This window comes from Camelus dromedarius, chromosome 19, assembly GCF_036321535.1.
Source record: "Camelus dromedarius isolate mCamDro1 chromosome 19, mCamDro1.pat, whole genome shotgun sequence".
NCBI lineage: Eukaryota > Metazoa > Chordata > Mammalia > Artiodactyla > Camelidae > Camelus > Camelus dromedarius.
This window is the reverse complement of record NC_087454.1, coordinates 35,462,915-35,487,006: the sequence shown is the minus strand read 5'-3', so window position 1 is coordinate 35,487,006 and position 24,092 is coordinate 35,462,915. Positions and strand designations below refer to the sequence as shown.

The following is a 24,092-nucleotide window of genomic DNA, read 5'->3' as shown; positions in this document are numbered from 1 at the left end:
ATCTTAAAGTTACGGAGTTTTTTTTTTCCTTCTCTAGATCCAAAAATAGGACTTTAGGCATTATCTCTATCCAAGTTCACTAATTAGATTTGGTTTGTCATTGTAAACTATCACGGTAATAATTTCTATATTCAAATAATTTTAAATTAAATTTTAAATGTTTTAGGCATGTCATTTTTATCTTCATTTGTGTCACGTACCAAAGGTATGGAGCTCTTGCTTCCTGGGTTCTGCTAACCCAGTAGGCATTCATCCGTCTTGTAAATTTATTTGGATATGGCAGTTCAACTAGTGGATTCATTCAGCAAAATATTATCAAGTGTCGGAAGGGGCCAAGATGGCGGAGAAGAAGGAGGCTCGTAGCCCACCTCTCCCACAAATGCACCAAAACTCACATCCACGGACCCACCCAGCCAACCAGAGCACCTGCTGAACTCCGACAGAACATCACCCTCTTCAAAAGACAACGATGCCACGAATCTGGCAGAAGAAAAGGAAAAAAGAAAGAAGAAAAAGTAAAACAGTGTGGGACCAGTCCGACGGAGAGGGAGGGGCAAAGGAGGACTGGCACTCGTTCGCTGGGTCTCCCCCTCTCCAACAGAGATGCCAGCGGGACAGAGGCAGAGACTCTGAGTCTTGGATCTGCCCCAAGCACCCCTTGACTGACAGAACCAAGTTAAATGGGCACAAAGGGTCCCCACGACACCCAGCCCTAGATGCAAGCCAGCAGGTGGGGCCGGGACAGGCCGCCAGAGCCGGATAGAGGACAGGGACGGCTGCACTGAGGCAGCCCTGGGTGACTGCAGGGGGAGTCCTCTTGCGAGAAGAGAGGCGAGGAGCAGCCATAGCCACCATCTCCTCCTGTGCACAGCACCCCAGCGAGGGTGGGGCCGAGACCTAAATCCGCACCCGGGGGCTCCGCAACCCTCTAGGCAGGACTGAAACTTGTTTACAGCCTGAGGCAGATGGGATCTTTCTGCCCCGGTACCTCAGAGAACTCGTGCCACCAAGACAAACAAGCAGCTGAGTTTTGGAATGGAGCCATGGCGGGGCGGTTCCGTGGTCTTCCCCAAACCCACCTTTGGAGCGCCCACCTGAGGTGGAGCAGGCAGCTGCACAGAGCAGCAGAGCGACCAGCATTGGGGGAGGGCAGGTGCCCACCCGCCTTCCTGGCAGGAACACAGCACCTGACCGTGATGCTACGAGGGGGCGCGGAGCAATCCGCCCACCTACCTCCCCCACAAATGCAGCATCTGACTGCGGAATCGGGAGGGGCAGTGACCCACCCACCCATAGCGAAGGAGAGCAGCACCTGACCTAGTGTTGGGAGGGGGCGCAATCTGATAGCCGACAGCCACTGGGAGCAGCACAGAAGAGGGCGCCAACACAGGGCCTCTGGAAACAGCAAGCTGAGTTCGCAAAACAGGGTGAAGACACAAAGACCTCTCAATAAAATCATTAAGAGCACAGTGTCTCCAGGAGAACTAGATAACTGATACTCCTTAAGCCACAGTGCCAGAGATATGAGCAATATGAAGAAGCAGAGGAACCACTCCCAATTAAAAGATCAAGAGAAATCCCCTGAAAGCACAATCAAGGAAATAGACATTGATGGCCTACTAGATCAAGATTTCAAAAAAGGAGTAATCAAAGTACTGAAGGAACTAAAAGAGATAGTGTTTAGAGATATAAAATATGTCAAAAATGAAATTGAAGCTATAAAGGAGAGCCAAGTAGAATTAGTACTCATTTGCTGAGATGAGAGCTGACCTAAAGGCTGTACAAAGCAGACTAGGTAATGCAGAGGAACGAATAAGTGACCTAGAAGACAGGACAGCAGAAAGCACCCAATCAGAAAAGCTGAGAGAAAAACAAATAAAAAACAATGAAAACAATATAAGGGACCTATGGGATAATATAAAGCTTGCCAATCTACGCATAATAGGGGTGCCAGAAGGGGAAGAAAGAACAAAGGGGATTGAAAAGGTATTTGAAGAAATCATGACTGAAAACTTCCCAAACCTAAAGAAGGAATCAGATATCCAAATACAGGAAGCTCAGAGGATCCCAAACAGGAAGAACCCAAACAGACCCACACCAAGACACATCATAATCAAGATGGCCAGAGTCAAGGATAAAGAAATGATCCTAAAGGCAGCAAGGGAAAAACAAAGAGTGAGTTACAAGGGAACCTCCATAAGGCTCTCAGCTGATTTCTCTACACAAACACTACAGGCCAGAAAGGAGTGGCAAGATATGTTCAAAGTCCTGAATGAAAAAAAGATGCAGCCTAGAATAGCTTATCAGGCAAGGCCATCCTTTAAAATAAAATGAGAGATAAAGAATTTCACAGACAAGCAAAAACTAAGAGTTTAGCAACACTAAACCCATGCTAAAAGAAATATTCACAGGTCTACTCTAAAAAGAAAAGAAGCAGGATGCTACAAAAATGAGAAACTCATAACTAGAAAGGTGATAACCACCATGAGTTACAAATAGAATAAACACAGAATTGTAAAAGAAGACATCTAAATCATTAAAAGTGGGAGAGGGATGCAAGAAAATGTAGAGTTTTTTTTTCTTTTTTAAATGTTTTGTTCTCAGTAGGATGGATTTGAGATTATATTAATATCTGTTTAATACAAACAGTTATACTAATGGGTTAACAGACTTACAAAAAAGGGTAACCACAAGCAAAAAACTTACAATTGAGTCACGAAAACTAAACAAAATCCAAGATAATACAAAGGAAAATTACCAAACCACAAAAGGAAGAAGAAAAGAACAAAGAAGAAATACCAAATCAACTGCAAAAATAAGTTCAAAATGGCAATAAACACACATTTATCATTAATTACTGTAAATGTTAATGGACTAAATGCTCCAATCAAAAGATACAGAGTGGCAGACTTGACAATAAAGCAAGAACCTTCAGTATGCTGCATACAAGAGACCCACTTTAGGGAGAAGGACACATATAGATTGAGAGTGAAAGGATGGAAAAGGATATTCCATGCAAATGGAAAAGCCAAAAAAGCAGGTGTAGCAGTACTGATTTCAGACAAAATAGACTTCAAAACAAAGGCCATAAAGAGAGATAAAGAAGGACATTTTATAAAGATTAAAGAAGTAATACAAGATGAGGATACTACAATCATTAATATATATGCACCCAATATAAGAGCACCTAAGTACATAAAACAATTACTAACAGAGATAAAGGGGGAAATTGATGGGAATACAATCATTGTCGGAGATTTTAACACCACATTAACAGAAAATAAATAAGGCAACAGAGAAATTAAATGATACAATAAAAAAATTAGATTTGGTGGATATTTTCAGAGCATTAACCCCCCCAAAATAGGACATACATTCTTTTCAAGTGCACATGGAACATTTTCTAGGATTGATTATGTACTTGGGCACAAAAGAAGCCTCAACAATTTTAAGAAGATAGAAATTATCTCAAGCATCTTTACTGACCACAGTGCCATGAAACTAGAAATCAACTACAGAGAAACAAAGGAGAAAAAAAGGAAAGCATAGAGATTAAACAACATGCTATTAAAAAACCAGTGGGTCAATGAGGAAATCAAAGTTGAAATTAAAAAATACCTTGAGACAAATGAAAATGAAAACACAACCACACACAATTTATGAAGCATAGCAAAGGCAGTGCTAAGAGGGAAGTTTATAGCGATATAGGCCTTCCTCAAAAAAGAACAATCTCAAATAAACAATCTAACCCACCAGCTAAAAGGATTAGAAAAAGAAGAGCAAAAACCCCAAAAGTCAGCAGAAGGAAGGAAATAATAAAGATCAGGGAGGAAATAAATAAAATAGAAATTAAAAAAAAATAGAAAAAAATCAATCAAACCAAAAGCTTGGTTTTTGAAAGAGTAAATAAAATCAACAAACCTCTGACCAAACTCACAAAGAAAAAAAAAGAGAGAGCACAAGTGAGCAAAATAAGAAAGGAAAATGGAGAAATTACAACAAATAACATAGAAATACAAATATCATATGAGAATACTATGAAAAACTATATGGAACCAAAATGGATAACCTAGAGGAGATGGACAAGTTTCTGGAAACATACAGTCCATCAAGACTGAATCAAGAAGAAATTGACCACTTGAACAAACCGATCACTAGAAATGAAATCGAATTAGCAATTAAAAAAAACCTCCCTACAAATAAACATCCAGGACTGGACAGCTTCACCAGGGAATTCTACCACACATACAAAGAAGAACTCATGCCAGTCCTTCTCAAACTCTTCCAGAAGACTGAAAAGGAGGGAATACTCCCAAACTCATTCTATGAAGCCACCATCACCCTGATACCAAAACCAGGAAAAGACACCACCAAAAAAGAGAATTACAGACCAATATCACTGATAAACATAGATGCAAAAATCCTCACCAAAATATTAGCAAATAGAATCTAACAGCACATAAAAAAGATTATACATCATGACCAAGTGGGGTTCATCCCAGGGACACAAGGGTGGTTCAACATATGCAAATCAATCAATGTAATACATCACATCAACAAAAGAAAGGACCAAAACCACATGATCATCTCAATAGATGCAGAAAAAGCATTTGATAAAATTCAACACCCATTTATGATAAAACCTCTCACCGAAGTGGGTATAGAGGGAACATATCTCAACATAATAAAAGCTGTATCTGACAAACCTACAGCCAGCATAGCACTCAACGGTGAAAAAGTCAAAAGCTTCCCACTAAAATCTGGGACAAGACAAGGCTTCCCACTATCACCACTCCTATTCAACACAGTCTTGAAAGTCCTAGCCACAGCAATCAGGCAAGAGAGAGAAATAAAAGTGATCCAAATTGGAAAAGAAGAGGTAAAAGTGTCACTATATGCAGATGACATGATACTATACATAGGAAACCCTAAAAGGTCCACACAAAAACTACTAGAAATAATTGAAGAATTCAGCAAGGTAGCAGGTTACAAGATTAACGTTCAAAAATCAGCTGCAGTTCTTTACACTAATGATGAATCAACAGAAAAAGAAAGTAAAGAAACAATCCCCTTTAAAATAGCACTCAAAGTAATAAAATACCTAGGAATAAATCCAACCAAGGAGGTGAAAGACTTATACATGGAAAACTATAAAACACTCATTAAGGAAATTAAGGAAGACTTAAAAAATGGAAAGATATCCCATGCTCCTGGATTGGAAGAATCGTTATTGTTAAAATGGTCACACTGCCCAAGGCAATCTACAAATTTAATGCAATCCCTATCAAATTACCCAGGACATATTTCACAGAACTAGAACAAATCATAATAAAATTTATATGGAACCACAAAAGACCTAGAATTGCCAAAGCATAACTGAAGAAAAAGAAAGAGGCTGGAGGAATAACTCTCCCAAACTTCTGACAATACTACAGAGCTACAGTCATCAAGACAGCATGGTGTTGGTACAAAAACAGACATATGTACCAATGGAACAGAATAGAGAGCCCAGAAATGAACCCACAAAGTTTTGGTCAACTCATCTTCGACAAAGGAGGCAAGAATACACAATGGAATAAAGACAGTCTCTTCAGCAAATGGTGCCGGGAAAACTGGACAGCAGCATGGAAATCAAAGAAGCTAGAACACCCCTTACACCATACCCAAAAATAAACTGAAAATGGATCAAAGACTTGAACATAAGACAAGATACAATAAACCTCCTAGAAGAAAATATAGGCAAAACATTATCTGACATACATCTCAAAAATGTTCTTCTAGGGCAGTCTACCCAAGCAATAGAAATAAAAGCAAGAATAAACAAATGGGACCTAATGAAACTTACAAGCTTCTGCACAGCAAAGGAAACCATAAGTAAAACAAAACGACAACCTACAAATGGGAGAAAATTTTTGTAAATGAAACTGATAAAGGCTTGATCTCCAGAATATATAAGCAGCTCATACAATTTAACAAGAAAGAAACAAACAACCCAATCCAAAAATGGGCAAAAGATCTAAACAAGCAATTCTCTAAGGAAGACATACAAATGATCAATAGGCATATGAAAAAATGCTCTATATCACTAATTATCAGAGAAATGCAAATCAAAAACTACAACAAGGTATCACTTCACACCAGTCAGAATGGCCCTCATTCAAAAGTCCACAAATGACAAACGCTGGAGAGGCCGTGGAGAAAAGGGAACCCTCCTACACTGCTGGTGGGAATGCAGTTTGGTGCAGCCACTATGGAAAACAGTATGGAGATTCCTCAAAAGACTAGGAACAGACTTATCATATGACCCAGGAATCCCACTCCTGGGCATATATCCAGAAGGAAGCCTACTTCAGGATGACACCTGCACCCCAATGTTCATAGCAACACTATTTACAATAGCCAAGACATGGAAAGGTCCTAAATTTCCATCAACAGATGACTGGATAAAGGAGATGGGGTATATTTCTACAATGGAATACTATTCAGCCACAAAAACTGACAACATAACGCCATTTGCAGCAACGTGGATGTTCCTGGAGAATGTCATTCTAAGTGAAGTAAGCCAGAAAGGGAAAGAAAAATACCACATGAGATCGCTCATATGTGGAATCTTAAAAAAAAAAAAAAAAACATAAATACAAAACAGAAACAGACTAAGACATAGAATACAAACTTGTGGTTGCCAAGGGGGAGGGAGGTGGGAAGGGACAGACTACGATTTCAAAATGTAGAACAGATAAAGAAGGTTATGCTGTATAGCACAGAGAAATATATACAGGATCTTGTGGTAGCTCAGAGCGAAAAAAAATGTGACAATGAAAGATGTATGTTCATGTATAACTGAAAAATTGTGCTGTACACTGGAATTTGACACAACATTGTAAGATGACTATAACTCAATAAAAAAATGTGGAAAAAAATATTGTAGAGTGTCTGTTTTGTAACACACATTGCTCTGAGTATTGGAGATTCCACAGTAAACAAGACAACTTTACTCTCTAGAGTTTACATCTTAGTAAACTGAGACAAACCATTAACAAACAAATACATGAGAAACAAAAAGAAAAATCATAGAGAGATAAATAACATGCAGAAAATTGAAATGGGTGATGAGACAGAGCAATCTCAACGATGCTTTGGATTAAGCATCCAAAGTGAATTCACAGAAACACATCACTACACCTGGACTATCTCTCCTTGTTCATATTGTGAAAGACATCACAAAAGCTAGAACTTGAAACGCTTTCAATAAATGTCTACTGCTTGAAGAAAATGCCTGACTTCCAGTTATAACTGTTTTTACAAACATTCACAAACTAAGAAGATAGGACGTAATTTTCAGAATTTACCTTTTTTGAAAAATGGAACACACAGTTTGCTTCTTTTTCCTGGTAAATCTCTTATTTACCTTCATTTACAAGAGTTTTGCAATAGAATTAGAAATTTCATCCAGTTTTTGAGATACAATTTATCTAGAGTAGGGGATATAAACTTATTTAGGGCAACTCGATGTCTTTTCTAGTTCCTCATCTATCTTAGGCTTTATGCATCTCTCAGACATATGTGGCCTCTCCTTTCCAATCTGAAAATCATTCTTATTACCATAAGAGACATTTTTTTGTGTTTGGTATATTTCCTCTGGGTTATCTTAACAATATTCTTCTTCAGTATTTCCAGCCTTCCCTGTATTAAACCAAATTCACTGGCTTCCCACCCTTGGTTTAAAATTGCAAATAACTGTAGTCAAGATAATTATAACTTGAATAACAGACTGAAATATTACAGGCTGGAATCACCATCAGCTAATCACAGAAACGACCAGCCTGACTGCATCTGGCAAAAAAAAAAAAAATCAATGAGAACTATTGTCATCACTCCAGTTTGCAATCTATACTTTCAGTCATCATTCAATAAACACTTCTTACAGGTGCAGGGCAAAATTTAGGCTTAAAAAAGGAAAAGGCATTTTGCACGTAAGTTGATGAGAGCCAACTCTATTTATGGGCAATGCTAGATATTGCAACGTAAATCCTGGGTGGGAGTGTAGGAATAACAAGAGCAAAGCCTTCCTCTTCAGAAGATATTTCCCACCGCTATTGTGCCCCCCACTGCTGATGCCTGAAATTCCACCACAGACTCTAGAAATAAAGACCTATGAGATCTCAGAACAAACGATACTATTTGCCTTGAGCATCAGGAATTTGAATTCATGGCTATATTTTCAGCACAGGTGAATGACAGGACCTGAGATTAAACGAACAAGGCGACCCTGGTGAAGAGCGTCCCACCACCTGCCCGGCTTCTCTTTCTAGAAGCATCCACGGGCATGGAGCAAAGCATCCCTCCAAATGCATGCTTCCTGCTCCTCTGGGATCATGTCTACACTGCCCGAGTCAGAGTCTCCCCGAGATGGAAGCTCAAGTCAAGCCCTCATCCCATCCACAGAAGGTTGCCCAGCCACCCGCCTTGCACCTGGATGACCGGCAGGGCACAACCTCTAGAATGACCCTGATTAACAGTGCAGGTCCGGGGGCAACCAACTGGCCGAGGGGGTGAGAGCTCCGAAGAAAACTTCCCTGAACAACTCTTCCCAGGTCCCTGTCCATGGCTCATTTATCTTTTTGTGTTTCCAGCACTCTAAACATATAGCATGTATGTCCTTGTATTACGAGACTTTGCCACCCTTATTAGCCTGACAGGTGTTTTAGAGGAGATATTTTATATTATTTCCAACACCTTAAACCAACCTGGCAAAGAACAAATATTCAGCAAACATTTGTTGACTCAAATTGAAGTACTTAACTGAAAATCATAGAAAGATTCAGAGGACATGAAAAAAAATTTGGTCCCTCATCTGCTGTTCAACTCTTATAGGAACCTGGCTGATTGGAGACCCTCTTCCTCATTTCCAGGCATTCCCTGAAGACTTTTCCAATATGCTAGGTTCTTAAACTCATCTTCCTTCAGTGATGGAAACTTCCAAGGTTTGAACTCACGAGCTTGAAGCACTGCTTTCTTTTTCTTTTGAAAAGTCTCTTCCTTGAGTTCAACTGCATTAAGCCCTCCTCGGCTAAAATGCACATACTCTCCAGGGCATGAAAAAGAAGCTTCTGTCGATCAGTGACACTGGAGTGTGAACCATTTGCTGAGATCAGTTCAGAAAGACTAGCTGGGGAGAAGCCAAGGGAACAGGGCACAGAACTGGTTAGGAGAGAGACGGAAGTGACAGACAGCAAGGATGGGATAATCGTGGAAAATCTTGAAGCCCCAGAAAGGTGCCAAGAACTTTGTGGAAGACTTTGGGTCAAAACTTCTTTCTTATGGGTGAGTTGTATTCCATTACATATATATACATGCTGCATCTTCTTCACCCATTCGTCTGTTGATGTGCACTTAGAATGCTTCCATATCTTGGCAATTATAAAGAATGTTGCTGTGAATATCAGGGTGTATGTATCTTTTTGAATTAATCCTTATTTTGTGGTTGGCTTTATTCCTTTGATAACTATGTAAGTTGAAAAAGCTAATGCTCTAAACATTCTTAGAAACAGTGAACAGTACATATATGTAATTTTTTTAAATGTGCAGTATATTGTGTATATATATTTACATGCAATATATTGTATACATGCAGTCAAATTGTAACAATTCTACTGAAAAGAAAACAGGAAAAATAAAAAATTTTAAAAAAGAGGTGAGGTCGAAGACAGTGGGACAAAAAGAAACAAAGGAAACAAGAAGATATGTATGTCTCGTTTCAGCTGTTTTAACAGCATCCCACACACGGCCAGCTTTAATGATTGCTGGATGTCCGTTCATTTACCTGTATTGGAAATATCGTCCTCCCCTTCACTGCCACCCGAGCCACCATCGTCACTTGTCTAGTTGTTTCAATAGCTTCCTAAGGTCGCCTTACTTTCCCTCGCAGCCTCTTAGAGTCTGTTCTTAGCACAGCAGCCGAACAGGTAAGATTGTGGCCGTTAGCCATTCAGAACCCTCCAACGGTTCCCTTTCTTACTCAAATTAAAAAGCGAAGACTCAGATGTGGCCTCCGAGACCTCACGGGATGCAGCTGCCAGCAGCATCTCCGTCTGACAACCTCAGCATCGCCACTCTCGCGCCCCCGTCTGCCCTCTGTACCCGCTCAGCTCTCTCTGGCCTTCGGAATGGTTCCTGACTGTACTCTCTCAAGGCGCATCGCCAAACTGGATGTCACGCTCTCAAAGAACCCCGTCTCCACCATCCAGTGTACATTTGTGACAGCCACCTCTTACCCTGCTACACTTTTCTCCCTGCCACTCATGTTCCTTCTAATATACAAGCAAATTCACTTCTGGGGGGATAGGGGGAAATCATCCATGGTTTCTCTTTCACCATAAAATATAAACGTCTTTTTAGCAGGCATTTTTGCAATGTTATTTGTTTCAACATGTTCACAACTTTGAAAAGTGCACATAATAAGCACCCAACTACGTATTTACTGAATGAATGAGTGATTTGTTCGAACTCAGATTAACTATTTTAGCTCATGGATGCATATTTCACAGTGGCCATTCCCCAGATCACAAGAGGACCAGCAGAGGCGGAGAATGTTACATAGAGACGGTTGCCACTGAGCTTGCAGTGTGATATATTTGGAAATGTTTTGATGCCTTAAAGAAATGAGAGTTTATAAATAAAACATCAGCTCTAAAAGTTCATGAAATATCAAAAAGCTCCCAACTGGTTCTCTGAACAAGCTATGTGTCCAGATAGCTTTCAGACCAGGGCAGACACACTGCTGGCGCCCTCACAGAGCTTCAGACTGTCATCAGTGAGGGCAACACCTGTCAGGTTCCGATGCGATGACCATCCCAAATTTCCATGTGGAATACCACAATAACTCACGAGGAGAAAATTTAAACTATTTATAAAAATTTAAACTATTTTATAAAGGAAAGTATATTGGGAACCCAAACACAACTCTGTGGATTAATTTCATGATATTCAGGCTTTCCTGAGTGGGAAAAAATGTCTCAGACACTATACACGTTCATCAAAGAGTCGCAGGAGCAACCTTCAGGGAAACACCCATCTAGGGTGTTTGATTAATAATGTGAAATATTCTTAAACCATATCTGAAATTAAAATAAGGCCATTATATCATACTAATATAAGCAGATACAGAACCTTAAGATTCTCTCTATGAAAAAGGAACATCAAATATGCCTTATGCCTGAATTTAGCTCAGCATAATCTAGTTGTTCCATTTTATTTTAATATCGAAGGACAGTAGGGCCCAGACTTTGAACTTGTAGCTTTCAAGCATCCGTGCTTTAATTTGACGGCCATCTGTATTCTAGGACCTCGTTCCTTCCGGGATCTGGCACTGAGTGAAATTAATCTAACTCTGAATCTCCTTCACACTTCAAAGAAAGCCCTGTGCTCAGATGAGCACCGCAGTGGAAGGAATGCAACGAGAAACGGCCCATAAAAGCACATAAATTCTTTGATAACCCAAAGCCTTTGTGTCTCTCCTCCCATCTGTCTATAAAATAATCTTAGCAATTTGAACAAAAGCAGTCAAAAGAAACAGAGATAAGATTTATCCATTCCATCCGTCAGTGTCCATTTTAATGAACTTGATACTCAAGTTATAATTCCTGCCAATAAGAGTTTGCAATTGAAAAAATTAGAGGCTGATTTTCTCCTAGAGCAATCACAGCAGGAAGCAAGGAGGAAGAGGAAGAAACTGTGGCAAAGAACAGCGTGTCGCAAAAGAAACTAATCTTGCAGAAGCTATCAAAAATTTTAGCCATAATAAGAAACCTTTTTTCTTCTGTTCGAAGGAACCGATAAAAATGGAAAAAGTCATCATCATTCTTCATTTTTTCATACATGTTCATCATATTTATCACGCATTTCAGAAAGCTTGCATTTTATGAGCTTGGAAATAAAGAAGATAAACTGAAAAAATAAAGCAAACACTAAACACTCTTCAATATTGGGGGAAGTGAGCTGGGGAGGAACAGATCTTCAATAGACTTGATTTTAGGATAAAAAGGTCCTGACTTTAACAGAGGCTCCTCGGGGCTCACCCTCTTCCAATTTTCCAAAAACAGGAGAAACCATGAAATAGCAGAGTGAACTACAAACAGAAATGACCTGACGAAGCCCGTGGAGTGAAGCCACTTCTCAGAAAGGTAAACAATAATCGCAGTGTAAGCAGAGTGGTTTAAGAGATGCCTGTCAGTAAATTCAGGGAACACTGATGTTTTAGATCACCAGGTTTTTTTCAATACGCCACAAATGAATTCCATAATCACACGTATGTACTGAAAAAGACAACCACCAACTCATTTTACCTCAAATAAATACAATTTCCAAATTTAGAATTAAGGGAAAAGTTAGATTTCCTCCAACCCATTTGCTTCGAAGCTGAAAATACAGGGACTTAATAATCTCTAAAAATACATTTTAAAATGACCCCAATATTATATAAACTGATCATTCTAATCATTTTTCCACAATGATGATTTCCTTCAGGAGAATTAATAAATCAGGCTAAAAAAGATCATTAATATGAGTTATTGCTTTGTAGTAATAAATCTCAGTAATAAAGAACATGGCTTCAAGAATCAGTAGAAACTTAAATCAAAATAAACGTCAGCTCTGCCAGTATCAAAAAATGTGACCCAGGCAAGTTAGTCACAGAACTACAGCTTCTTGGTGTCTGAAAAGGAGGAAATAATATTACCAAATCTCATATGGTCGTAAAAAAATTAACTGGCATGGTCCCTTTTAATTAAACTTTAACTAGTTTGTGTAATTGCTAAGACAGTCCTCGAATCCCAGAAAGTAGCTGACGTCTATTACTATAATTATCATTATTATTTATATATCTGTTCCTATAATTGTCATTCCTGGTGTCACTGTTCAATGATAAAGCCAGTCTTCTTGCATCTCCACATATACTCCACTGGGGTCATCTTCTGTATATCTGGTCACGTTGTTTACCATTTCTGAAATGCCAATTGCTTTCCTCTTCATTAAGCTAAACCCTAAACATTTCCGACAGGCCTGACATTTTTGGTAATTTCTCTCACTAACCAGATCCCATAATAATATTTCTGTTATACTGAATTCAGTGAACTGTTACATATGATCTGTATTACACTATATTAATCATATAGCCTGATACTTGTTTTCTAGATTTACTGCAGATTTAATAGCTCTGTCACTCCTCCACATTATGTATATGTTTTCCTGCTGAATAAAATTTATTTTTTAAGACAAAGGACTATCTCTTATTTTCCTTAGAAATAAAATATACATCCCCCAAAAGCCACTATAGTGGTGGGAATACAGTAGGTGCTTAATACATGCTTTCTCCGTTGAATTGTATCATGAGGCATTAACAAGATCATGAGGGTTGGTTTCATCTTTCCCATCATCAGTTCATCACCCAAAGAGTGACAGAGCTGAACACAATCCCCATGGAACTTGGAAACTCTAAAACTGTGTTATTTCAATGCACTGAACTGAAAATCCCAGTTCCCTCCTAATACAGGCGCTTTCATTACTTTATTTTATATTTTATTTGTATACCAATGACTGAATTCTGGGCATATAAGCTCCACATTCTAAATTATTTGAGAACATTTGGAAAGCCAGCATGTTCCAGAAAAGCGGTGCCTTCCACCCGGAGAAATGAACGCTGTGGGTCACTCCTTCAAATGTTCCCCTTCTCACATTAAAACAGATGCTTTAGTTCACATCCTCGCTCAGCGAGTTGCTTCAGACCATTTAAAAGTCAGTATTTCTCCTCTCTTAATTCTATTTCCTTATACCCAGCCTGCCCACCCTTTCTGTATTCCATAATCACTACGTATTTAGTGCTCATAATAAATCAAATCATTTTCACATATAAAGGAAATTTCTATTCCCTTTTGCTCTACATGTATATCGCTAAATCCATATTGAATTAGCTTAAAGTATACAGACAGCAATAAAGAAATCAGCCTGCTAGAAGGGGAAGAAAATTAATAATAATAAATAAATGCCAGCAAAGGAGCTAGAAAGTTTTCAAATTGACTTGGCAATAATATGCCTATATGCTAGTATTCCATTTTTACACTAATTCTGTCTACCATTCTCTCGGTATAGGGTATTTTGTTGGATAATAAAGTCCATATTATTAAATAATCAGAAATGCATCATATTCCCAAATCTCACCTAACTGCTCTAAATTCCATCTTTGGGATCAATAATGTAATTTATATTACACCTGGGGAAAAATGCCCTTGGACCCAAAGATACAGACGTTACCATAAGAGGATTTGTAAAATCAAAGTTTTATGCAAAAATGCAGAGTTTTAGACAGATTATATTTCATCCGCACATTCAAATATGCCAAATCCTAGACCCACTTGCCCTTTGCCTATCTCCTTGTAGGAGCAGAATGAGTATCATAATTATTGATTTTTCCCCTGAAAAAAAGATTTTTCTGTATTTCAAATTAAGCATGCACCATGCAGCGTGCAAAAAAAAAAAAAAAAAAAAAGATACCTTGGGTTTCTTATTTTCAGGGCCTGTCGACATGGACATTGCACAAGGTGAAATCAGCTCCTTGGTTCTTGTTAGAGAGATGGGAGGTGATGGGGTTGAAACAGATGACCTGTGGTCAGAGATTGAGCTTTCAGATTTCCCAAGTCTTGAAGGCAAGGTAAGAGCTGCGTGCTGCGCTGAGGGGCTGAGCCGGCGCGCCTGCGTGGGCTGACTAGCACTGGGGAGCGCAGAGGACCCCAGGCGGGGAAGAGACGCAGCCGTGCCAGCGCTGGACACAGGGGCTGGAGAAGGGGCTGGAGGAGTGTGCCCCTGGCCAGACGGCTGTGCTGAGGGCCTCTGGGATCTGTTTATCAGGTCTGAAAGAGCTGGGGAAGGATGGTAGCATTTCTCTGGAGAGGAGAGCCTGGCTCTCTGGTTAGTGGGAGGGGATACAGAAGACGATGCAGAGGAGGGTGACGGAGAAGGATGTGGGCAGATATTCCTGGGCTTTCCTGGGCCCCTGAGGTCAGCATCCTGTCTGCCCTTGGAAGACAGAGGAGGGAAGCTGGGTGGAACGGGAGGCAGACCTGCAGGACTGGAGGGGCCGGTGTGCAGCGGGGAACACATCGGACCGCCCTTCAAAGAAGTGGGCGACGGTGCTTTCTCAACATTCAGAGAAACAAGGTTGCCACTGCCGTGCCTTGGGGGGGAGAGGGAGGGCGCCCGTGGGAGGCGAGCTGCTTTGGTGGAAAAGGCTAAGTGTTGGCCGAGTTCAGGAACCTGGTTCTCCCGTTGCTCTGGAGACCCGGCTCTTAGGGAGCAACTCGAGAGAGATTTTTTCGGCGTGGATGGAGTCTGTTTTACTTTTTGATCGAGTGTGAGTGTGGAAGAAGCCAAGGAGTTGAGAGAGAAAGTGGGACAGGAGGCCGGGGAGAGGGGTCTCTGGTGAGAAGGGTTGGACTTGAGGATGGCGGTGAGGAGGGAAAGCCGGGAGGGCAGCGGGGACTTCACCCCTGACTTGGAGAGGCTCCCGCTCGATGACACGCGGCTGCAGACGGTGGATGAAGAGCCGTGGAAAGGGAGGGGGAAGGGTCTGGGGCTCGGACAGAGTGAACGCGTGACAATGCGCACGGGGATGTACGAGGCTGAATTCGGCTTCGGAGAAGCACCCGAGGGCGGCGGAGGAGAGGAGGTTCTCGGACTCCCTCTGGGACTAAAGACGTGCGAGGTGACCGTCGTCGTCGTCTTCTCGAGACCTTCGGATGTCAGTCCAGGTTTCGGATGGGCTGCCCTTGCACTGGATAAATGAGAACCTGGTAACTGAGCGGGATGGGGAAACTGTGGCGTCGAGGACGTGCCCTCCGATGCAAAAAAGGGTGCAGAGTGAGCGGAAGTTTGGAAGTACGTAGCCGTTTCCTCCACCAGGGCCCCACCGACATCCAGCCTCCTCGTGTGGAACTCCTCCAGGACAGAGGCTCCGGCGAGGTCGACTGGGTCAGGTGGCGGTTTCTGATTAGTTGGAGAAACAAAGGAGAAAGCAGGTGGTTTACAGGCAAGCTGCTCAGAGGCAATGGGAGGAGAAGTTAACTAGAGGAAAGAGAAATAGACATTGTAATAGGACGTGGTCTGTGAAACTGTCAAAATATTCTTGTCACGTGTCACATGAGTGTTTAGCAGAGTCGTTCTGTGAGTTTACACAAAAGGAGGCGCTTAAACCTCCAAGAAAATGGAAGCAATGCTGCTTTGCTGATGAGGCATTGCTTTGAATTTGAAATGAAATATAAATAAACTGAATTATTAGATATTATAGCTCATGTATCCTCCAGAATGAACATCAGTATGAAATTGTATTTGCGTGTCTCCATTTGGCAAATAACTCACTGATAAAAGCTAAAATAGTTCCCTTAACTGGGGACTGAGCGATTTGAAAAGGTTTAAATCACCATCGATATACATTTCAAAATTCACTTCGGAAAATGAAGTGGGTTTTCTTCCGTTGTAGGGAATCTAAGCCATAACATGACAGTCATGACTACAATCCTTAAAAATTTAACATTTCAAGTGTTTAAAATTCAAAAAAAAACTTGGACCACTCTTACATATTGTAAGCCTGAAAATAATGCCCAGGATTCAAAGATGCAGCACCCAACACCAACATGCAGTGATAAATTAAGAGAGTAAAAGCCACGGTCGAAATAGAGAGGGAGTTTTAGCTTATGAAAAATATTTTCCCTAATGACTTGCCGGAATGAACAGTTAACAAATGAGGTGGGTTATGCCAGGAGGAACAGCAAAAGAAGCTTAGAGTACCCTGTAATCTGCCTGAAACAATGCAATCCACAAATCCCACATCAAATAAAAAGAAAATAAAGAAATAATGTATCACTTTCACGAGAGACGAGGGAGAGCCTGCAAAATGACTGGGTATCTTTATTCTTGTGTTATTTTCTACATCATCCAGTATTTTAAGACAAGTACTGAAATTATAAATGATTCTAAAGCCAAACCTTTAAAACAGAGGTTTCCCTTAAAGTATTGATTTGATTATATCAATCCATAAAAGAAAGGAAAATACTTGTATCTAATAAAGAATTCAAGGAATACCAGTTATTCAAAATATTAATGAATATCTATATATGTATATATAATATATAGTAATATTATACATATATTGCATTACATAGCAGAAATGTATGACCATAACGATTAAACTTAGCAAAAGCTTGGTTTACAAACTCAGTAAAAGATATTTCTTGATTTTGCTCTGTAACACGTTAAGGAAGTGTCCATCAGACCTAATGCAAAGATTTTAATATCATACATACAGTTTTGAGTTCTAAAAATGTTTAAAACTTGACCAACTCAAACAACTCACCCCAAACTCTGTTTCTGAGCAAATGTACCCAAAAATATTTTTCTTTTTATATGTAAATTCATTTGTGTGTTTGCAACACAGAATTCTTGCCACATAAATAATTTTTGAATAATTTTGGCATGTGACTAGAATATCTGAAAATCAGAGATAATTGAAAATCAAGCAGAATTCAATCAAATTGAGAAAGAAAACAATTGCCTCACCTAAGTTTTACTTGGAAATAGTTCTGCTTATTCAGTGTTTATAAAACTGACTCATGATTAAGCCATAAATGAAAGGTCTTCTCTATTGTTTCCAAAGATTGGTCTCTCCTCACAGAAAGAATGAATAAATTTCAAGACTGTGTAGCATCTCTTTGCATGTTATGCCATAGCTTTTGGTTTTAAAAACAAAAATGTAAATTAGTAACAGCCACAAAAATTTCATTATCTTTTCAGTCATGTTTCCAAATAACTTCAATTTATATAATAAACTCATTAATTCATTCTGATTATCCACCAAAGTAGCATGTGAAAGTTACAGGACTGTAATTGTGAGGGTCTCATTCAGAGGAAAAGACTGTTGTCTCCAACTTCCTCAAGACCATGGCTTCTAATCACCAAACGTTCTATTACAGGAAGTCATATATTGCCTAATGCAAGTACCTCTGAATTTTATTGTATTTTTTACAGTTGATTATTGAAGAATTTCTAAGAAAATTCAAAGAGAAAGATTCTGAAAAATCTAAGAATGGTTTTGTACTATATTTTCCTATTCAATGTATTCATACGCCTTTGCAATATATTTCTTTCCAATTTGCAAATACATCCTGACATTATCTTAATTTATACTAATAGAAAAATGAGGCACTGTATTTTAATAAAATTCCCAGGAGAGAGAAATGCATTTTTTAATGAAAAGATTTATTTTCCTGATTTCCTCTCATTAATAAGCTTTTATTTTGAAAGAGGAGATAAAGACAGGAATAATTTTATGCAGAAAGAAAGAATGGGTACCTGTTAAATGCTCAGTCAAGTAGCTCAAAATAGGCCCTTCTTTTTCTCTCTTTCCTGTAAATCCCTTACTAGTGATAATAAACTTCTCTAATGACATCTACAAATTCTTTCAGTCCCTCCATCCTCTCCTCCTAATCACCCCTGTTCTGGTCTCTATGTTTGTTATTGATGCTCTAATTTCTTCTCTCTCAAGCCTGTTCTCTTTTCTTCTCCACCATTTCTTTCTATTTTTTTTTTAATTGAAGGATAATCTGTTTACAATGTTGTGCTAATTTCAGGTGTACAGCACAGTGATTCAGTTCTACATGTATATATATTCCTTTTCATATTCTTTTTCATTACAGGCTATTACAAGGTACTGAATTTAGTTCCCTGTGCTGCCCAAGGCCACCAGCTGAGTGGGGCTGAACTTTCTGCACTGGGGAGAGGGGCTGCCTTTCTCGAATTCACATGTGGCCTGGGTCAGGCACCGTACATGGTGTCATCATAAATTTAAGACCTGTAGTCTCAGCTGGGCCCTGTACCACTCAGACTTTTTGGTGGGTTGTTTGGGGTTTTTCTTTTTCTTTTCCTATGTCTTGACCTCAGCTTCCTCTCCTGTTCTGAACAACAGTTCTTCCCCAAAGTTAACACTCTCCACAAACCCTTTTCCCGGCACCTCCCTCATTGTAGTCAACAGAAACTCCACATTCCCTTTCTCCAGGGAAAAATTGAGAGTAGTACTAGGAAAATTAAAATTTTCTAGATCTATCCTCTTTCTTTTCCTTTGTTCCAAAGAAAAATGAAGAATTTTCCCTTTTTAAATGTACGTTTCCCTCTGTGCTCTGAATCACAGCAGCCCGTGCCTTCTCAGGGATCCCCTTTCATAGTTTTCTCCCATCCTTTATCTTTTTTACTAGTTCTCTCATCCTAACATAAATATAAAGCATAATACTTCCAATCTTTAAAAGGACAATAATATCATGTAGTAGATTCTAAAAATGTGCACATTTTTCTACCCTTTTCATAAGACAGGCAAAGTTCTTTTCCTCACCCTTTAACCTCAACTGGTCCCATAACTTGTTTGGACCAGTGGGACGTTAGCAAATGTGATCCAAGAAGCAGTGGCTTGAGTGGCACCTGTGCGTTGGAGCTTACCAAGTGCAGAACGCTGCCACGATGTGAATGAGCCCAGGTTAGTCTGCTGGAGGACCGCATCCCGGCTAACCAGCCACCATCTGACCCAGCAGCCAATTGCAGACACTTAAGTGAACCACAGCAAAGACAGCTGAGTCTGACTCCAGATCTGCAGAACCACCCAGCTAAATACGGCCACACTGTCAACCTGCAGATTTTTGAGCTAAATAAACGGTGGTGTTTGAAAACAGCAAATGTCGGCATGGTGTCTTAAGCAGCAAAAGCTAACTGGTAAAATAAACGAGTGCACACGTGTGCACCAAGATCTGTGGAGCCCGTCCGTGCCCTAGTACGAGTCCACGTAGCTGTTTTTTCAGGCTCGCCTGTGCCACGCCGTCACTGTGTAGATTTCCTTACTTCTTATGGCCAACACACCCTAAAGTGACTCCCCAAAGCACACCCCCACCTTCACAGTCCCCTCCTTTTAAGTAGATGGAAACTGTGACTTGCTTCTAACTAACAGAACCTGGCAAAGGTGAAGGACTTTTGCAGATGTATTTACCATTCCTAATCAGATGACTTTAACTTAATCAAACAGGAGACTGTGCTGGGTAGGCATGACCACATCAAATGAGCCCTCTTTTAAAGGGGACCAAAAGGCTAGAGATCCAAGTAGCAGCGACCCTCTCCAAGGCCAGCCTTAAGAAGCAAGCTGCTATGAACTCACTCTACAGCCTTGAGGAAATGAGCTTCTGCCAATAACACAAGAGAGCTCAGAGGCAAGACCGTTGCCTAGTAGAACCCCAGAGGAGAGGAACCTGACACCTTGGTTTCCAACTTAGGAGACCCAGATCAGCCATGCCCAAACCTCTGAGCTACAGAAACCCTGGGGAAAGTAAATAGGTGTTTTTTTTTTTTTAAAGCCACTGATCTGTGGTCACCTGTTATGCAGCAATAGAATAGTGACACACTTCCCCTGACTTTTAACGGCTTTTACTCCCTATTCTTCCACAGACACTGTTATCACCAACGTCTACAATGATTTATTCCTAAGCCCAATGGGCACTTGAATTCCTGGTCTTTTCTGGTTTCTCTATAGACTGATTTCCAGTCTCTCCCTCCTTTTCAAAACTGTTGTGTCTGCGGCCTCTAGTTCATCCCTCCCTCCCAGAGTATTTCCTGTCATTCAGTGAGCCCTCTTTCCTGGCCATCTGACTTGAAATGCCCAAGCCGTGGTTGTCAACTGAGAAAACCTTTACTCATCCTTCATGTTTCCACTCAGACAAGGTGACCCCTTCCTGGTCTGGTGGTCCAGGCTGATGTAGGTGTCCTCCTCCTAGACATCCCACTCTTGCTTGAACACATCACCTTTCACTGTCATTATTTTCATGTGCATCTGCCTCCCAAGTTCCTTGAAGGCAGGTACTATAATTTTTAAAGTTTGTTTCCCCAGTGTCTACTGCCTGGTATGTTACCTTCATGCAGGAATGAGGAAATAAAGTGTCCGGTGGGTGTAGGAATAGGACAGAGAGCAGAAATGTGCTGTCTGCTCAAAGGAGGTCTCACCACCTCCCTCCGCAGTTGCACCCTCTTATTCTGCTCCAGATTCTGGGCAAGGAAGGCGGGCTGGGGGTGGAATGAACAATGGCTCTCAAATCCGGGTCAGTCTTGACCTCACCAGTGGGACAAACATTTGAGTTCTGACACCACGTCAGGAGACTCTCCTTTTAAAAGGCTTCCTCTCCTTTCTGCTGAAATTGTCAGGGCAACTGATTTTCCATAAATGTACTTCCTCTGCCCTTTGGGCTAATGGTACATTTGATCTCACCCAGGGGAAGCAACCAGCCACCCGGTGAGGGATCACAGGGATTCTGCCGGCATCAGAGCAGAGACAGATCTTCTCATTGAGTCAGAGGAATTCTCCCTGTGGTGTCCAGCGTCACTCACCGTGGATGGTGACAAAGGAGGTTAAGAGGATGGATCAGGATGGAGTGGGAAGATCCCCCCATTTCCCTTCATGTCAGTACATGAAGAGTTGTTAATACCATAAAAGGGTAAGCAAAAGTCATCCAGCTGATGACTTCCTGACATCTTCATAGAAACACGCCATTTTTCAAGGACTTGTGACACAGCAAGCCACTCCTCTCAGCAGTGAGCAGAACCAACACGGAAGTTTAATCTCCCAGCGTTTTTCAAAATCTTCAATCTCTACATCCTTAAACCAAAAGCTATGGATGATTTGTTTTAAAAAGCAAAATACAAAACAACCGCCAAGCTAGGGGGCAGGAGTCCAAGACTGTCTCCCATACGCTAGTATAATTTTTTCTCCACTGTGAATGTTCATTAAGAAAGTTCATGTAACAATGTCTATTTCCTATTTATATCACAGGGTCATGGGGAAGGAATGATCATTCATTCATCAGACCCTTTCTAAGCACCTAGTGTTCCAGGCATTGAGTTACGTGATATGGACAGAAGGTGAGACTTTGTCATCACAGGACTCCCAGATCTACTGGGGTAAGAGAGACCTAGAAAGTCCATTCTGATACAATGTGCTGTATGAATAGAATATTTCATTATAAATGAAGACCCGGGAAAATCAGAAAGGTTTCTATGTCTAATGCCCTGTCCAAATAATTTTTTACAATCTCTTTTCCATGGACCCATAAAATGTAGGTTCTTAATAAAAATATGTGCCAATGCCTACACTTTTCAGAATTTTTTTTTTAACTTTTTTTCGTTTGGGTTTTTTTGGAGGGGGTAATTAGGTTTTTATTTATTTATGAGGTACTGTGGGTTGAACCCAGGACTTCATGCATGCTAAGCACACACTCTAGCACTGAGCTACACCCTCCCCTCCCAGAATTTTTTGTTAAGACCCTCCTTGATTTGACCACAGCTAGTTCTTCTGATCTTTTTGTGTGTGTGTCCTTTCTCCAGTTCTTACCTCCAAATTTTGTTTACACCAATACAAAAGCCTCTCCCTTTTCACATGTTTCTGACCCTGTGCCCTCAAACATGCGACCACCTCCAACTTTTTAAATAGAGTAGATGATTCCTCAGACTCTACCATGGGCCAGGAACCATTCTAGGCCATATATACCATCGCATTTAATCTTCACCCCATTCTACCAGTGAGGACCCTGAGGTTTATGATTTCAAGTAACTACACAGAGGAGCATGGCCGTCAGTTGCTGGTCTCATTTTTTGTTTATTTTTCATACCATCCACCCAGTGTATGACCTCTCTTCCCTCATCACTTCTCCACTTGATTCCTGCCCCATCAGCCCTCTCACACTGGCCCCATTCAGGGCATCAAATGACCTCCTTATTTCTCTATTTCATGGACTTTGAGGGCCCTGCTTCATTTGACTGTGTTTTGTATTTTATTTTTACTTGTTTCCATATTTACAAGATTTTATATTGTGTTATACATTACATTATCTTCATAAATAATATATTATAATGCTATTTTAACAAAAAGGCACCAGGCAGTCCTTGCGGTGCAGAGCTGGTCAGACACCAGACAAGCCCAATCCCTCCCGCTGAGGAGGAGGAGCTCAGAGGGGGCGTGTCTCCAAGCAGGGAACAGGGGCCGGGCTGAGGGCTGACCTGGGCAGTGGAAGGGCTTCCATTTCCCACACTGGGATGGTGGCCAGGTCGGACCCCACACGCCTGGCCCCGCCCCTACACATCTTCTGGTTCTAGTAATACTCCCAGAGGAGAGAGGGTCCCCTCCCTTCCCTGCAGGGGCCCCTCTGCTTCACCTCCAGCTCTATCAGCAAAAGGCCTCTTGACCCTCCCCTCAGCTTTGATCTTGGCCTCTTGATCGCTGAGCTTCTAATCATTCCTAAATTGAGCAGCAGCATGTGTTAATCTGGCTGTCCCACTTGGCAGAATGACTGGCTGGTGCACAGAAAGAGAACCCGGTAAGGCAGCTAGAAAATATGAAAAGTACAGTGTTGTCGAGGAAAGCCGCGTTCTCTGCAGGGGGGGGAGGTCTCCCCGCAAAGAAGTGGGAAATCATACGTGATGACTCCATGTCATGCCATGCTGCCAGAATGTTCTTTCATAGGTGATTATTTTGTATTCCCAAATGGATAGGATTGATACTGGATTCATCTGAGTCTCATAAAGAAAACATTCCTGAGCTACCCTTAAAATTATTGATTAATTCATTTTATAGAGTTTATTTATCTGATCTTGTTTATAAACTACTCTTCTGGTTGAACAGCCTTTTAGTTTTCACTGCATGAAGTCCCTCTCTCCATCTTTGGCCCCCACTCCATCTCCTTCTTAGGTACCTCTCTACACTCTGCTGTTTCCCGGCTTGTGTGTGGTGCCTTCCTGTTCTGCATTCTTTCCATGAATAAACAGCTCCACCCTCACAGCTTCGGTGTGTGTAGCAAACACCTCCAGTCTCCCATCTCACTCCTGTGTCCAGATTCATACTTCCAGCTTCCTTCCTGAGAGCATCGTGCTGCACCTCCGGGCATCTCAAGTTCAACATCAGACGTTTCATCTCTTCCTATCCCTTCCCAAAGCCTGTAATTCTTTCCTCAATTAATGCCAACATTCAC

At 40.9% G+C, this 24,092-nt stretch overlaps 1 protein-coding gene across 4 annotated transcripts in view; it reads right to left on the bottom strand.

Annotated features, from left to right (window-relative positions):
* Positions 1-24,092, bottom strand: part of MLIP (muscular LMNA interacting protein) — a 117,287-nt gene that overhangs the window by 82,904 nt on the left and 10,291 nt on the right. For all 4 annotated transcript variants that reach the window (XM_064476596.1, XM_064476593.1, XM_064476594.1 and 1 more), the window contains one exon: positions 14,548-16,035. In XM_064476596.1, coding sequence (XP_064332666.1) covers positions 14,548-16,035 — 1,488 coding nt within the window. The remainder of the gene's footprint in view (positions 1-14,547; positions 16,036-24,092) is intronic.